The sequence below is a fragment of the Diabrotica virgifera genome, chromosome 9 (assembly GCF_917563875.1).
Source record: "Diabrotica virgifera virgifera chromosome 9, PGI_DIABVI_V3a".
In the NCBI taxonomy this organism is placed as follows: Eukaryota; Metazoa; Arthropoda; class Insecta; order Coleoptera; family Chrysomelidae; genus Diabrotica; species Diabrotica virgifera.
The window spans coordinates 50396810-50415176 of record NC_065451.1 but is presented as its reverse complement, the minus strand read 5'-3'; the positions used below and the strand labels follow the sequence as shown (position 1 = coordinate 50415176).

The 18367-nt window shown below is 33.8% G+C and overlaps 1 protein-coding gene across 6 annotated transcripts in view; it reads right to left on the bottom strand.

Moving 5' to 3' along the window:
- Positions 1-18367, bottom strand: part of LOC114333048 (cardioacceleratory peptide receptor-like) — a 285379-nt gene that overhangs the window by 51023 nt on the left and 215989 nt on the right. For all 6 annotated transcript variants that reach the window (XM_028282873.2, XM_028282875.2, XM_028282874.2 and 3 more), the window contains exons 3-5: positions 17775-17972; positions 8014-8109; positions 2924-3109 (exon numbers count right to left, since the gene is read on the bottom strand). In XM_028282873.2, coding sequence (XP_028138674.2) covers positions 2924-3109; positions 8014-8109; positions 17775-17972 — 480 coding nt within the window. The remainder of the gene's footprint in view (positions 1-2923; positions 3110-8013; positions 8110-17774; positions 17973-18367) is intronic.

Below are 18367 nucleotides of genomic sequence, written 5' to 3'. Positions count from 1 at the left end.
GCCACAAAACTGATGGCACTGTTTTCTGAATTTTTGATCACAAAATTTCGGTCAATTTTATTTTTGGTGTTTCTAATCGCAATTAGGAAGGAATCGCCCAAATCTCTCACATCGTCGATTTCTAAATCAACCAACTCTTTTCCACGACAAGCTCCCGCAACGCCCAAAATAAGTGCAACCTACAAAAAAATTGATTTCTTAAAATTTCTGAATATAAACAAATTTCCAAATTTACCCTAAGCATTAAATATTTATCATCCGGAGCCTCCCGTAAGAACTGATCTACCTGCTCAGACGTGAGAATTCTTGACTTCTTTGGCTTAAATCCCTCATTTCTTCTCTTCAAAAAAGCTAATAATTTTGGAAATTTACTTATATCAATATCTTCTCTAATGTTAATAACCGATTTCAGCATTGAGTAATGTGCCCAGAGAGTTGAGGCACAAACCGCTTTTGATTTATCATCGAAGTAGACTAACAGCGCATTTTCAGTAGGTTGTCTCACATTTTTTAAGCGGCACCACTTTTTAAAAGCATCGTACTGCTGCTCGTATAGTTTTCTAGATTTCGGTGGTAACAATTCTTCACCTACTTCGGCTGCTCTTTTATCAATATCAGATACACCTTCTTCACTCATGATACCAATAATTATCAATAACAATGTTTTCGTACTTCCGGGCCTAAAGTGACAACTTCACTCCCTTGTGACAGGTACTAAAGTGTCACATTTAATCCCTCCGGGATTAAATATTGACGAAACTCCCGGAACGATTAAATCACAAACAAACGAATTTAAGGGATATTTTATTGAAAAATATAATTAATTAGAATGGTAATTAACGTTAATATTCAAATTAATATTGTGACAGTTCGTCATATTGACCAGTCTTTCCTGGGTTAATGCAGCAGGTAACTGACGAGTAACAGATAGGTCCTTTTCATATTGAACTGGTGTTTGTTTCGAAGATCCTGCGGAAACAGGAAGCGAGAATGAGGACTGTGGCATAACTATAGTGGACGAATCGGCGACTTGACCAAATATTTTATCTGAAATTTTTTGTTTATTTTTAATAGACGATTCAATATATCCCTCGGCCACGTTGGAGGATTTCCATCCTCCATGTCTCTTCAGCACGTCTATTGTTGCTCCCGAATCAGCTAACAAAGACGCAGATGTGCGTCTAAAACAATGTCCCGTATAAGACGTCGCATTTTCTAATTTCAAGAAAGCTGCTATTTGCCGTGGAATTGTACCAAACATGTTTTTTCCTACTACTCGCGTAGTACATTCTTTGTTGATGTATTGAACAAAAAATTTTGAATGAGTTGTCCCTGTCTTTCGCAATGCCACATATTTCCGAAATATCGCCACAAAACTGATGGCACTGTTTTCTGAATTTTTGATCACAAAATTTCGGTCAATTTTATTTTTGGTGTTTCTAATCGCAATTAGGAAGGAATCGCCCAAATCTCTCACATCGTCGATTTCTAAATCAACCAACTCTTTTCCACGACAAGCTCCCGCAACGCCCAAAATAAGTGCAACCTACAAAAAAATTGATTTCTTAAAATTTCTGAATATAAACAAATTTCCAAATTTACCTTAAGCATTAAATATTTATCATCCGGAGCCTCCCGTAAGAACTGATCTACCTGCTCAGACGTGAGAATTCTTGACTTCTTTGGCTTAAATCCCTCATTTCTTCTCTTCAAAAAAGCTAATAATTTTGGAAATTTACTTATATCAATATCTTCTCTAATGTTAATAACCGATTTCAGCATTGAGTAATGTGCCCAGAGAGTTGAGGCACAAACCGCTTTTGATTTATCATCGAAGTAGACTAACAGCTCATTTTCAGTAGGTTGTCTCACATTTTTTAAGCGGCACCACTTTTTAAAAGCATCGTACTGCTGCTCGTATAGTTTTCTAGATTTCGGTGGTAACAATTCTTCACCTACTTCGGCTGCTCTTTTATCAATATCAGATACACCTTCTTCACTCATGATACCAATAATTATCAATAACAATGTTTCTTTACAATGACACTAGTAATGACAATGTTTCTAAATTATAACTGTCACAACGCAATGTTACTATGGTAACTTATTTTAAAGACAGTTTATTAAATGAGTTGAAGAGAGAAAAAACTGATTGAAATTATTGAAATAATTAATAAAATCATACCGGAAGTACGAAAAGTATCGTATATACCTTGCGACTGAAGTACATTTAATCCTTCAGGTAAATTATGGCCCTCCCTGCGGTCGGGCCATAAACTTTACCTTCAGGATTAAATGTACTACTTCAGTCCCGCGGTATATAATGTACTAATATGTAAATGAACAGTTTTATAACTTACTGGATCAAATGTATTATGAAAGCATCCTCAAGTATGATTTCAAAATAGTTCTTGGATATACCACTACCAAAATAGGTAGAAACGACATAATTATGCGTACGATCGGAAGAGAAAGCATGAATTCAACAACGAATGAAAATGATCACATGTTAATTGATTTTACATAGGAAAAATTATACCTTGTTCCAAAGGAAGAAGATACGCAAAGGGCACTTGAAAGTCACTGGAATGTCAAACGGTAAATCTTATATTAGGCATGTTATAGTAGATAATGATATAGAAGAATGCATAATGCACATAAGTTCACATACAGGGCTAGTTATAGACTCAGACCACTTTTTAGTGGGACTAGTAGTTAAAATGAAACAGAAAATACATATAAATACAAACAGAAACAGATAAAAATATCCAAGACCTATAGATTAGAAAAAATATATTAGAAAATAAAAAAAAAAAACGTTTAAGAAAAATGAAAAATATCCAGGAAACAGTACGATAATTAATGTAACTCCTTTGATTAATATATAAATAAATAAAAAGAACCACCTGGAATTGGTACTTACTTTGCCTGATAGGTATGTGCCCCATGGGAATAAGAAGTTTACTCTTCGTCCATATGGTCCATACAATAACTGTATAGCACGCACTTATTATTAATGCTGGAATTACGAATAACGCTACAGCGACCGATGTCATGTACACCTGCCATTGCCATTGCTGTTTTAAGTCGATCCAGCATTGTGGGACGTCTGAAAATTGAAACATTCATAAAAAGGTGAAATCAAGACATTTATGATACATTTTTTAATACACTGCGCGTCAGAGGAAAAACGGGCACCCCAAAAAATGGGTCATTTTTAGGGGTCGACAAGACAAGAATTCTTGTCTTGACAACAACTTCTTGTCTTGTCTTGAGAAAAAATCAAGAAATTTAAAAAAATCTTGTCTTGACGTTTTCTTGACATCTTATATCTTGTCTTGACTCAAGAAATTTCAAGATATTGAAATTTCTTGATTATCCGGTCCTTTGATTCCCCGGAGACCTTTTTATTGCGTTGCGTGCTAACACGGCCTCCACTGCCACTGGGGGAGTCCCCGATCTGCATTTGTTTCCTTGACAAACGCCAGATTTGATGTGTAGTTGCATGCTTAAAATAAGCATTTTGTATGTTCGCACATATTCTTAACTTAGCTGTCCAGGATTTCATAAAAATGATTGAACCAAATCATAACAGTGTCGACATCGAAAAGGATTTTGATTATTTGGAGGATAAGATCGAAGTAGAAAATGATATAAATGATACTGCTTTGGATTTCAACTCGCCTGTAAGTCAAATTAAACATCTTGTCAAAAAATATCAAAAACTCAGGGCAAATGCAACTTAACCTTAAGTGCTTGCGAGGCCATAAATTGTAAGATAACTAAATGACTATGCCAAAATAGATGTGCCTACAAAGTGGCATTCAACCTTATAGATGCCAACATGGTGTTTAAGTGTAAAAAATGTTTTAGCTATATTTTGCGACAACATAAAAAATCTAAATAATTGCAAAATACTAGATGAAGAATGGGTTCTGATCAGTAAATTTTGTCAGTATCTGAGAAGCTTTAAAACACTTTCTTCAATACTCGAAGGGAAAAAATATTGCACACTCCCATTGGCGGTAACTGAAGTAAACTTACTTTTAGATAAACTGGAAATATTGGGCTCATGAATTTGATAATAAAATTGATAGAGACTTTACTGCATTCAAGCTGCGAGAGATAAAATACTGAAAAACTATAATAAAACTAATTGTAGATTATACGGTATAGTTTTTATTTTGGATCCTCGGCACAAAGTAGAGGCATTTTCCTCTTCATCTTGGGGAAAGCTTCTACAATCAGAGGCAGTACCAAAAATTTGAAGAAATAGTTGAAGATAACTACTGTAATAAATCCCAGAATGATTTACAGAATCCAATACCAGAGCCAGCATTTAGTCTGAAAAAAGAAGATAACGAACTTGATTTAGATATTATTTAGAAAGCTGATAAATGATAACTTAAAATGAAGTATGAAATTGAAAAATGCATAAATGGGCCTATTAGGTCAGAAGATTCTGAGAATATAATTGATTGGTGGAGAAGACACGAAGATATCTAACCGTCATTATCGAAAATGCCCGAGGTTTTTCTGGAAACGCCAGCAACATCTGTACCTGCGGATAGACTATTTTCAAGCGCAGCTTTAACAAGAATACAGCCAAGAAATCGGCTGGGCGTTGACTCCATGAGAAGTGTTATCTGCCTTAATTCATGGTTTAGCAATTCCGATTTAAAAAAGGTGCTAAATTTTGTTATTTAAAATAAAATCTAGTTTGCAATTTTTTTTTCAACAGAATTAGGTAAGTATCATTAATTATATTATTTTTAATTTACATTTTTGTAAATCGATTTAGCAAAAAAGTGTTCAAAAATTAAAGTATGTTATGTTATGTCAAAATAATGTTATCTTTTTCACAAAATAAATACGTTTTAGAGTTTCATTATTAGTCAAGATATTTCAAGATTTCTTGATTTCTTGACAAGAAATCTTGGTACTAACATAAAATTTCTTGCCTTGTCTTGAAATATAAAATTATTTCTTGTCTTGATCTTGTCTTGAAATCAAGACAAGAACAAGACAAGATCTTGAAATTTTCAAGAAGTTGGCCACCCCTAGTCAGTTTTGATGTCTCGTATCTCCTAAACAGTATTGAACGTTCAACTTCGTTTTAAAGTCCCCAAAAGAAGACGCCAGAGAAAAGTCATGTCTCTAAATCCATCAAAAATCAATGACTTCCAACAAAACCTAGAAGATGCTCTTTCTTTAGACCAAGTAGATAGTGACCTTGAGAGCACGTGGATCTATCTCAAAGATAAGGTAATCGAGGCTGCAAAAGACTGTGAGGCGGCGGTTTCCACTGGCCGTAAGCCATGGATATCCGATAATACGTGGACTGTGATTCAACGCAGAAAAGAACATAAAACTAGATACGGAACAAACGATAAATACAGAGCATTATCGAGAGAAATCAGAAAACAGTGCCGCAAAGATAAAGCTGAATACATGTCTCAAATATGCAGAGAGATAGAGAAACATGGCTGTCGAAATGAACCGAGGGACTTACCCAGAAGATCAAACTCCCTACCAGAGAATTTAAACCTCAAACGTGGTCTGTAATAGATAAGGAAGGTAATTTAAAGACCGATACTGATGAAATATTGGAAACATGTCGAAACTACTGTGGAGAGCTATATAAAAATAACGAGGTATCAGCAGAAAATCAGTGGCCTTCTGACTACCCTAGAGAACCTACTGTCTTACTCGCTGAAGTCAAAGATGCAATTAAATCACTAAAGAGAAATAAATCCCCAGGCATTGATTCAATACCATGTGAAATACAACAGTTACTAGGTGACAAAGGATTACATATCATCCATTCTATCTGTGTCGCTGTTTGGAATTCAGGAAAATGGCTATCTGATTGGTGTACCTCAATTTATATCCCACTACACAAAAAAGGAACTACTACCAGATGTGAAAACTACCGCACACTGTCACTAATAACACATGCTAGTAAAATCTTGTTGCATATAATCAAAAACAGACTAAAAACCTATCTAAATTACCAGATACCTCAGGAACAAGCGGGGTTTGTAAAGAGTAAAGGTACAAGGGAACAAATCCTGAACCTGAGACAACTCATTGAAAAGTCTAGAGAATTTCAAGTACCTATGATTATATGCTTCGTTGACTACCAAAAGGCATTTGATTGTATAAGCTGGATAAATCTGTGGTCAATTTTAATAGAAATGGGTGCACCAATGCACCTGGTGACACTTCTTAAAAATCTGTACCAGTCTAATATAGCGACAGTACGACTAGATCAGAAGTTTTCAAACCAATTCAAGACCGAGAGAGGTGTTAGACAAGGATGCGTGTTGTCACCTGACTTATTTAACATTTATGGTGAACATGTCATGAGGATGGTTTTAGAAGGATGGGACGGTGGAGTAACAGTAGCCGGTAGGAAAATCTCCAATTTAAGATTTGCTGATGACACTACACTTATAACAGCAAATGCGCAAGAAATGTTTGATCTTCTGCGAAGAGTTGAGTACGAAAGCAATAAAATTGGTCTGAAAATCAATAAAGCTAAGACAAAAATAATGGTGGTCGACAGATTTGACACTATTCAACTGACTAACATATTACAGGAATACCAGATAGTAAACACCTTTGTCTATCTCGGGTCTAGTGTAACTAACGATGGTAACTGTGAATCAGAAGTTCGGAGACGTATTGGTATGGCAAAAAATGCGATGAGTCGCCTAACTAAAGTTTGGAAAGACAGATCTATCTCTCAAAATATCAAGATGAGACTGGTGAATGCCCTTGTATTCTCAATATTTCTATACGGAGCAGAGACTTGGAATCTTCGCGCATGCGAGCGCCAAAAATTGATGCCTTTGAGATGTGGTGCTGGAGAAGAATGCTGCGCATACCTTGGACAGCTCATAGGACAAACGTTTCCATTCTAAACCAACTCAATATTAAAAAAAGGCTGTCCACAATATGTCTGCAATGAATTCTGAAATTCTTTGGTCACGTGGTTCGCAGAGGTGACGACAGTTTGGAGAGATTAATTGTTTCTGGAAACGTTCCGAGGAGAAGATCAAGAGGACGATCACCAACTACATGGTCTGACCAAATAAAGAATTCAGCTGGGAACTTATTCTGCGAAGCTCTTAGAGCAGCTGAAAAAAGAGACCAATGGAGAAAACATTGCTAGGAATATTGAAAGAAATCACGATCCTCAGTAATGGGGAAACGACAGGAGAGAGAGATCTCCTACACCTGTTGTCCGATTTAAGTAATTTTTTTAATATGTTATAGCCTTATTCTATAACAATATCGCTGTAATAATATTGTTACTAAACAGGTAAATTTTCAATTTTCATTATATGCCGGGTGTACGAATCAAACTGTTTTTTTTCTCGGTTCGCAACACCCTGTGGAATATTATAGCATTTATAAAATACTGAAATTAAAACCAAACTATAATCTCAGGTTTTCTTAACATTCTGTATTTTGATTTATTCGCTTATGTTGGATAATGCAAAAGTTCTTTCTTTAACAACTACTTACTTTTTGAGTTACGTTTTTTTTAGAATGGAACTTCAAATTGAAGCACGCTTGACATATTAGCAATATCTCGCCAACTATGGCACGCAGAATATTCATGAAAAACGGTAAATAACGGGAAAATAAATAAATAAAATTTTTCCAGCAGAAAGTTTTCTGAGGAGAGTTTTTTGGAATTAACTCGTTCATTTTTTTTTGTATTTTAATTTGGAAACTGGCAACTTAAAGAATTTTTTACAACTTTTATTCGAACCATTTTTCTCTAAAATGTGTAAGAAACGTTTTGTATACAAAAAAATATTTTTTCACTTTATTTGATTGTTAGAAAAAGCAAAGTCAACTGTAGTGCTTGTTTAAGGATTTGTCATCAGCTAGAGCTATCCCTTAATAGCTACCTACCTTTTGAAATTATCAAAAATCTGTATAAAATTTTTTTCAGCTCTTTGTTTTTGTTTACTGGCCTATTAGTTTAAACGCACATACCTTCGATTGGAGTTTCTTCGAACAAAAATATCACTGGTAACGAAAATATGATGCTGAACATCCATGCCAGTACTATCAACATCCTTGCTCGTTTCCCTGCAACAAAATAAACGTACATATAATATGGTGTACCATATTATATTTTTGAAGTTATACTTCTTTAGGCGTGATTGAGAGTGAATTTTTATTATTCTCTGCGCATGCGCATAGAGACAGTATGTTATTCGTTGTTAAATCTTTTAAGTTATGTTTATGTCAGTGCAAAAATGTGTGAAAAGAATATTAGTGTTTTTAGTAAATATATTTATTATAATTTTTATATCTTTTGATTTGTCTTCCTCAGGAGTAATATAAGTATTAAAAACATTTTTATATTTATTATACTTCATTTCATCTGTTTGTCACCGTAAAATGTCATTGTGTTCGAGAAACTACAGTCCGTCTAATTTACTTACCGTTGCACGTCATTATCTACGTTAGAGATCTAAGTTGACATTGTTGTCCAATTACAAAAAATTCTTGGATTCATTTTAAATCAAATACATCACACAATTTTTGCGGAAGTGGATTATACAGCAAATCAAATTAATATTCAATGTAAATAAATAAAAACTTTAGAAATAGAAAACAAGAATTAAGTTATAATCTTACGTTACAGTACATAATAAAAACAGTAAATATAATGAAACAAATACTTATAGTAAAGAATATAAACAAATATGAAATGTCATCACCGTAACTGTCAAATAAATGTTACCAATTTATGCCAAAATATCACCTTCGTTCGATTACGTTACAGTGTATTCCGAACAAATGTGCTTCATAAAAACGCTTCACAATCCATTTATACAAATTAAATGAAACATATTATTGTGTATTTCTTTAAGTTAACATTAATAGAAATCTTTAAATATTATTTCTACGCGTATATAATAAAATATTATGTCTAGTGGCTGTAATACCAGTGTACTCGGCAAAGTGATTCTAAAAAAGAACACACCTACCGCCTAAATATTTCGTGTTGGTATCATGTGACGTCACGGGCTATGACGCGGATGACGTGCAACGGTAAGTAAATTAGATGGAGTATATATAAACAGAGATCTTGTGGCGTTATTGGTAGAGCATTCGGCTACAGATCGAGAGATCTTGGGTTCAAATCCGGACCATTCCTACTCTTCTTTTTTGGAAAGTAGTAAGCATTAAAATTAGTTTAATATTTAAATAAAATAAAAATAAACTGTTTAAAGTAAGTATATTTATTTCGTTGAAATCATATAATAGAAGTATAACTTCTTACGTGCGTTCAAAGTACACACACATTCTTTTTTATTTATTTACATAAAGTACCTCGATAACGGAATGAAACGTTTCATCGCCGCCGATCCATCGCTGCCGTTTCGACGCCGCCGATTCATCGTCAGTCCATTTCATCGCCGTCCGTTTCATCGCCAGTTAGTCAGTTGATTTTGTATTATGGGAGATAACTCGACACGACGTTAAATTCAGTTCAAAACTTTTGTCAATTAAACAGATAAAAAATATTATTATATTTATTGTTCTATTTCTACTTCCCCTAAATTTTATACTAAATAGTACTAAATTTGTAGTGTTAAATGGCCCTTGTAGAAATAATATATATCTAGGTATGTTCTAATTTATGTAGTGTTAGGTTGGGTTAGGTTAGGTCATTTCCTAGAATTCCTAATTAATATTAAAAATAAATAATAAATGTAACTGTCGAAAATTGGTCGGAAATTCGGAAATAAATCAGATAGCGATTAACTGAGTGACGATGAATCGGCCGGCGATGAATCGGCCGGCGATGAATCGGCCGGCGATGAATCGGCCGGCGATGAATTGGCGGCGATGAACTGGCGGCGATGAAACGTCCTAGATCACTCGACAACTATGGCCATTGGTACAAGAACACTAATATTAAATATGTACATAAATAACGAAAACAAATAATAATTATATAACTTTAACAACTAATGTCTATTATTATCTTGTTGTAGAGCTGAGCAGTTTTTAAAAAGTTTAAAATAGTTTTCATGACTTCTGTATCTTCTCAAAGCTACCCTCTAATCCAAAAAAAGTATGCCTTGTTCTAAAAGAGGAGTTCAACATTTATATAGTTGCTTACTTATTTATACTGAAACACATTCCATGCATCAAATCAAAGAAATTGGCATCTTTTATCATTTCTGAATAATATCTTAAAAGCAGCTACAACGTTATTCTTTGGATTGGAGGGCTACAAATTATGTATAGGTATACCGTTGAAAAATACAATAGTTAAAGTATCCTGGATTCATTTTCAGACTATTTTTCAAATTGAAAATCTGATCCAGTACAAAAAATGGTATTATATTCACGACTAACGGGTGGAAAGTTAAAACCAGTGTAACTAGTATTCCTTTTCTTAAGCAACAAATTAAGGAAAGTGGATGGTTGCTGAGGAATAACCTAAACTTTTGTTTGGTAGAAATAGGAGAGGATTGAATTGTAAGTATTTTTAATATTGGAGATTACTAATTCGAGTCAATTAGTGGAGTGGGTGCTCCAAATTACTTTGTTTCCTTTGTTACTGTTATGACTAAAATATGTAGCAAAACATACTATATAGAAACGTTTTATGGGTTTTATTAATATATTAGTTAAATCATTAATTAATAAGTAATTAATGAATGTCCTGAAATCAAAAGACCATAGACTAAAATGGCCTCAGGAAACATCGAATCTATACAATAAACAGCGAGAAAAATACGTGTTAACGAACAGCTGTCAGAGGAACTGGTAATTAGACGTGGGGTAAGACAGGGATGCATATTGTCGCCAATTCTTTTTAATACCTACTCGGAAGAGATCCTATCCTCTTGAGAGTGAAACAGCAGGAATACAGGTAAATCCCATTAACAATGGAGTTCCCATTAACAACATTAGATATGCGGATAACACTGAAACCATAGCTGAAAATATTGAAGATCTTCAGAGACTCACCAGAATGGCGGTATATGGACAAGAATACGGTCTAACAATGAACTCTAAGATGACAAAATGTATGAGCATATCTAAAACTTAAATAAATAATGAGCATATTCTCATGAACGGAACCAAAGTCGAACGAGTAGACCAATATGTATATATTGGAACAATGATCAACTCCACAGGAGATTACTTACAACAGGAAAACAAAATAATTAAAAATCAAAATCAACCTAAAAAACCGGTTTCCAGTTTTTTGAATTAATATCCAATACCCAATAGGTTACAACGTTACATTAAATTTCATTTTAGTTTGCGATACTTCATTCGAATTTATATCAATATTATCCATATCGATACTATTGATATCGATACCAATATAATTTTATTGTTGAATTGATATCGATACCAATATAATCAATCGATACATAGGTACACAGCGTTGGCGTATATTGGGTATTACGCAGTGGGATAGGGAAAGTGGAACTGGAGGTTCGAACTAGCCAATTGGGATCGAAAATAGAAATCAGTCATCAGAAGTTCGCAGGGCATAACCTAAGGCAGAAGGATGAAAGGTGGACTAAGATGATTATACATTGGAGACCGTGCAACCACAAACGAAAAAGGGAAAGGCCAAAATTGATGAAAAATGTCCAAGGTAGAGAGGTTCGGAGGAAGGAAGAGGAGGCCTATATCCAAGGATGGATGTTTAGGGTTGATTAGAGAGATAGAAACTAGCTAAGGTACCTACTCGGTTTCGGTACTCGGATGTCAGCAGCTATTTCTAAAAGCGGATGCCAGTTCCCAATATAAGCGGAGAAATTAATTTGAAAAACAAATATTTTTGGAGGTAAAATAATATAATAAACTAAGACAATGAATATTTTGGGCCAAATTAAACCAAATGATTGAAAATACAAAATGTAGTGAAGATGTATTTATAAGAATATAAAATTAATATGAAGTAAATTAGACTATAACAAAAATGCAAAATTAAAAATAGTAAAACTTATTAAAACACATAATGAATTATTATAATTCTGAACTGGACGTATTGTCTTAATTTTTTTTTTCAAATTTGTTGTTTCTGTAAAAAAAATTAATTGCTTTTTACACAAGATACGCAAAACTATTTTATCTTTTTTCATATTTTTTTTTAATTAATTAGAAAGGAATTATTTTTTTCTCCTGAATTTATAATTTTTATGATAAAAAATGAGTTTATTCCCTTTTGTGTACACCACTGTATAGTGCATAGATGAGTGTAATATAGCATTCTAACTAACTTGACTGCACACTGCTGACAATGCACAACTAATTGATACTTTATTTTATTTTTAATTCGATTATACAATTCATCTTCATTAGATGATAGACGAACGTATGCAAGATCAAACAGAGAAGTAAAAAATCTAGTAACGAAAGCAAAAAATAATTCCTGGGAAAGTTAATGCGAAGAGCTCAACAAATATATAGGGTCAACAAGATCAAGAGAAGCATGGAAAACGATAAAAAATCTGAGAACAAACAGAAAAGAGACTAGTAGAATAGATTTAATAGAAGAAAGATCTTGGATCGAACATTACTCGCAACTTTTGACTGAAACAAGACCGCAATTCACGAACATCAGTACAACAACATATGAAGTAGAATACGATGAAGACGATGAAATAACAGTACAGGAAGTCGAGAATGCAATACGAACTCTAAAAAATCGAAAGTCATGCGGACCACAAGGAATACCGAACGAATTACTAAAACACAGCCCACAAGTATTACGAGAACTACTTGCGTATGTTTTCACCTTATTCTATAAAGGTCATGATTTACCACATGAGTGGACAAAAGCACATATTAACAATATATACAAAAAAGGAGATAGAAAAAATTGTTCAAACTACAGGGGGCTTAGTGTCATAAACTCACCTCAAGACTCTATGGAAAAATAATAAAAAATAAAATTGAAAAAGAGATGACAGATGTAGAAGAACAAAATGGCTTTCGTGCAGGCAGATCCTGTATGGACAGCATATTTTCTATAAAGCATGTTATTGAGAAAAGATTAGCCCACAACCTTTCCACCCATATAGTTTTTATTGATCTGACAAAGGCATACGATAGTGTACCACTTTCAATGCTCTGGATAGCAATGGAAAAACAAGGAATAAGCAAAAAAAAATATACAAGCAGTACAACAGCTTTAAAAAATATGACGGTAAACATTAAAACTGGAAACAAATTAACGAGAGAAATTCCTATTAGTAAGGGCCTAAAGCAAGGCTGCTGCATAGCACCTACACTCTTTAAAATATATTTAAATGAGGCACTCTCACTGTGGAGAAGAAAGTGCTGCAATATGGGCATCCCAATCGATGACGATAGATTGTACACAATACACTTCGCTGACGACCAAGCCATTCTAGCTGAAGACGAGAGTGATATAGACTATATGCTCAGAAAACTGGAAGAGGAGTACACTAAGTGGGGCCTTACAATTAATATACAAAAAACCGAGTACTTAGTTGTAGGAGAAACACCAGAACGTCTACAAAATTAAAATGGGAACTATAAATCCAACAGAAGTCTTCAAATACTTATGAGTCCAAATATCTTCAAAAGCAGGGAGTAACGACGAAATACATTCCAGGATTGGCCAAGCAAGATCAGCCACCAGACAGCTACACGGACTATTGTGGAGTAATAAAATAACAAAAGAAAATAAAAGAAGAATGTATAAAACAATAATAGAAAGTATTGGGTTGTACGGCGCTGAACTCTGGGAAATCAACCAAAGAAACAAGTCAAAAATCAAGGCGATGGAAATGAACTATTGGAGACGATGTTGCCGACTCACTAGACTTGATAGGGTGAGAAACGAAGATATTAGGAGACAAATGGAAATCGATCTAGATATAATAGACACAATCGAAGCCAAAAGACTTAACTGGTATGGACACCTTCAGAGAATGCCTGAAAATAGATGGCCGAAAAAAATAGAAAAATGGACTCCATCCACAAGAAGAAAACGAGGTAGACCAAGACGATCCTGGAGAGAAGATGTCGAAGATGCAATGACCGCCAGAGACTTAAAAACTGAAGATTGCTTCGACAGAAATCGCTGGAAATTAGGATGCGAGAAGCGGCGACAGCTGTAGAAGACTCGCTTATTATATATATATATATATATATATATATATATATATATATATATATATTATACAATTCAACAGACCTGCTTATTTTGAAGATCATCAAAATGGTCAATTCAGCCTATCACATTAAACACATTTCAGTAAGTGTAAGAATCATTAACTAATTTAAACATTAAAGAAGTTAAGAACGTTGATGAATTTAAAACAAACAATATTTTTTCTTCGAATTCATTATTTTTCTCATAACAGGTATAATAACTTCTCCGGTTTTCACCGGTTATTACTTTAACAAGGAGAAACCGGTTATATCCGGGACAAAAAAAAAACAACCGGCAAGACCGGTTATTGAAAAGTAAAAAACCGGTTTCAGGTTATAACCGGTAGGTTTTTCCCATCCCTAGGAGTGGAAGACCACAAAAATGATGGCTAGACGACATCAAAGCAAGGGCATAGGCGTAACCAGGATGATCCTAAGGGGGGTTACTGGAAGGTCTCTGAAGGGTATGGTGTTAAGCGTATAGAGCTCAAAGTAGATCCCAATGGGGGGGTTATAACCCCCAAAACCCCCCTGGTTACGCCTATGAGCAAGGGTGGGGAGAAACTGGCACCAACTAGCACAAAACAGAGAAGAATGGAGAACTCATGTGGAGGCCTTTGTCCAGGAGTGGATGGAAACTGGCTGAAGAAGAAGACGCTAGTACTTTGTTGCATTTTTAATTTCACACATTCTCTTCAGGATATAGTAAATATGTACGTTAGACCAGGAAGGATCTGTTTTTAGGTGGATGTGAGAGGTGGCACTCGGATTTTTGCGGATAAAGTTAGGTGATAACTTCAATAATTATAATTGACTTATGCTCCTTCTCAAATATGCCCGGAACATTAATAAAAAAAATAAAATAAAACATTTAAAAATTTCCTTTTTTTTTCTACTTTCTTTGCTTATAACTTTAAAACGATTCATTTTGGAACAAAGGCGTATAGGAATAAAACAAACATAATTAAATTTTCTATCAGATCCTCCTCCTCCTCCTCCTCCTCCTCCTCCTCAGTCGTTTCCTCATTGCTGAGTGTCGTGATTCCCTATAATACGAGCAACTATCTCTTTCCATCGGCTTCTGTCCTGAGCTTCCCTCATGGATTCAGAGAATGTTTTTCCACTGGCTTTCTGTACTTGATCCGTCCATCGAGTAGGTGAGCGACCTCTACTTCTGCGCCCTTCAACGTTTCCCGATACGATTGGTTAAAAATGTCTTAATTTAACAGCCTTGTTGCAAAATAGCAATAAATATAAAATAAGGGGGCAAAACAAGCCTGTCCTTATTCAATGTTTTTCCATCACTTAGGTTACACTTGGAACCTTCCTAATTCGCTTAGAAAATTTTTGTAGTTTGCTAAAACCGTCCACCAAATTTCATTAAAATGGACTTACTAGATTTTGCATAATAATTTTGCAATCTAAACTTTTTTAAAAAATTAAAATTTTTAAAAATCTTGAGCAACAAAAACTACAACATACAAAGATTTGTCAATTTTTTTACATATAAAGAAGCACTCCACGTATCTAATGCACTTTACAGAATTGAAATCGGATTATTTAAGCAGCCTCAGCAATGTTTTAAAGTTATAAACAATTTTTTGGCTTATAAACAAATTAGTGGTGTGTTCAGGAGGGGGTACTACGGGCTCCATTATTTAGATGGACTTACCCAAGTTTTTTTTATGTATTTTGACCCGTAGAACACGAATTTTTTGGGCAACAGTTAATCCGGATGTCGATAAGATTGTTATAAACAAAGAACTTGAGAAATTATATAACATCGATTTTTCTGTATTTCTTTGGCAATTCTAAGCAAAAAATGTTCTTACAATTTTTTTCGTAGGATGCATAGTTTTCGAGATAAACGCGGTGAAACGTTCAAAAAATCGAAAAATTGCAATTTTTGAACGAGAATAACTTTTGATCAAAAAATAAAATAGCAATTCTGCTGACAGCATTTCAAATTTTAAGTCAAATTATACCGGTTTTAATTATTTGCATTGCTAAAAATTAATTTTTTTATTACTAAACAAAGCTATTTGTTTATAAGCCAAAAAATTGTTTATAATTTTAAAACATTGCTGAGGCCCCTTAATCCTTAACTGGTGACCCTATTTTTAATTACATAAATGGTGACCATGAGTCTAACAGACTCCTGGATAAAAAAAGCTGTTTTTGTCAAGCTGGTACCTAAAAAATGCAATAAAACAGTTTTTAATAATAAAACAATATTGTAATGTCATTTTTATTTAGCCAAAAAGAAAAAAAAAACAAACTGTAGGACTTATAACAAAAACAGAAAAAATGGTAACATGTTTTATAACACAAAATTTTTAAAGTCATATTCCAAAAAAAAATTAAACATATACAAACTAATATAATATATGTATGTTTACAAATAGGTTCATTTTACAAAAAAAATTGTTTAAAACAACATAATTGCAATTCTGCACAAAACCTGCAAATCACAAAAAACGTTAAAAATCTATTCTACTCTGGTACAATTTATACACATTTCATCACTTTCTATATAATATCCTTCTTCCACATCATCAGTAATGTCACTGTTCGCCTCATTATACAATTTTGTGCACATTTCTTCGAAAACATCGTCTAATACTCTTACAGCTTTACGAAAACTATCCATATTAACATAACACTAATGGTGACCTTGCGTCTAGTAGACTCCGCGACGTAAATATTTCGAAAACGGGACAAGCGAGGTACCCCTCATTAACACATTCGAATATACTCTAAAAAGCTAGGAAGTTACACCGAATTACAGGTTGCTACGTATTTGTGGCAAGAAACGCAGACAGTGCGGAGTCTGTGAGACATGCGGAGACTGTGAGACGCATGGTCACCAGTTAAGGGTTAAATAATCCGATTTTAATTCTGTAAAGTGTATTAGATAGGTAGAGCACCTCTTTATATATAAAAAAATTAGCCAACTTCTAAATGGTCTACTTTTTGTTCAGAAAGATTTTAAAATATTTGAACTTTTTTAAAAACATTTATATTGAAGATTTATTATGTAAAATCTATTAGGTCGATTTTAATGAAATTTGGTAGACCATTTAAGTAAGTTATAAGAATTTTCTAAGCGAATTACTAAGATTCTAAGTGCCACCAAAGTGGTTAAGAAACATTGAATAATAACAACAGGCGTATTTTGCCCCCTTATTTTGTATTTATTGCTATATTGCAGAAAGGGTAATACCTTAAGACATTTTTGACCAGTTGTATATCATACAAAATTCAATTATCTTTATTTTATTTCTCTACGACTTTGTTCCAAAACGAACCGTTTTAAAGGTATAAGCAAAGAAAGCAGAAAAAAATCGATATTTTTCGAAATTTTTAAATATTTTAATTTAATGTTCCGGGCATATTTGAGAAAGAGCATAAGTCAATTATTATTACTGAAGGTGTCACCTAACTTTATCTGCAAAAATCCGAATGCCACCTCTCACATCCAAAAATACACGTTTTTTTTACAGATTAGTCCTGGTCTACGTCTACTACATTTTTAAATAATGTTGACTAATATAGAAATAAACCAACAAAAAGAGAATACTTACAGCTTCCTGAAAAGTTCATGGGATGTGTTATCGCATCGTATCTGTCTATGGAGAGAGCAACTAGGACGTAAGTGGAAGAGTACGTTACGACTGCTTGAAGGAAGCGGATGAGCTTGCACAAAATATTGCCCGCATGCCAAGCTACTGTAATCCTCCAAGCTATGTCTGTCGATACGTTGATCAGTCCTACGGATAAGTCTGAAAAAAAGAAGATATAGTTACACTAGTGGCCAAATTTCTGCAAACTTTTTTTAAATTGAAAATTCGAAAATTTTTAGTTTTGTTAGCAACATTACTGTTTGTCATACGATTTATGATATTTACAAGATTATCTATAATTTACAACAACAACAATAACAAGCAATAACATCAACAAGCCGTTAAGGTGTATCTCCACCAAAGCAACATACTTCAAGTTTTGTGTTTAACAATGTTGAAGTAATTGATGGATTCGACCGTTACTTGATGGAAGTTCATTTTATCTAACAATAAAACACTGAAAACGTTTGTTTTCTATACTTCCACAAACTTTATTATATCTAAGTGACTACAGCTGTTTCGGCGGAGTGCCTTTCTCAAGTGATATAGTTTAC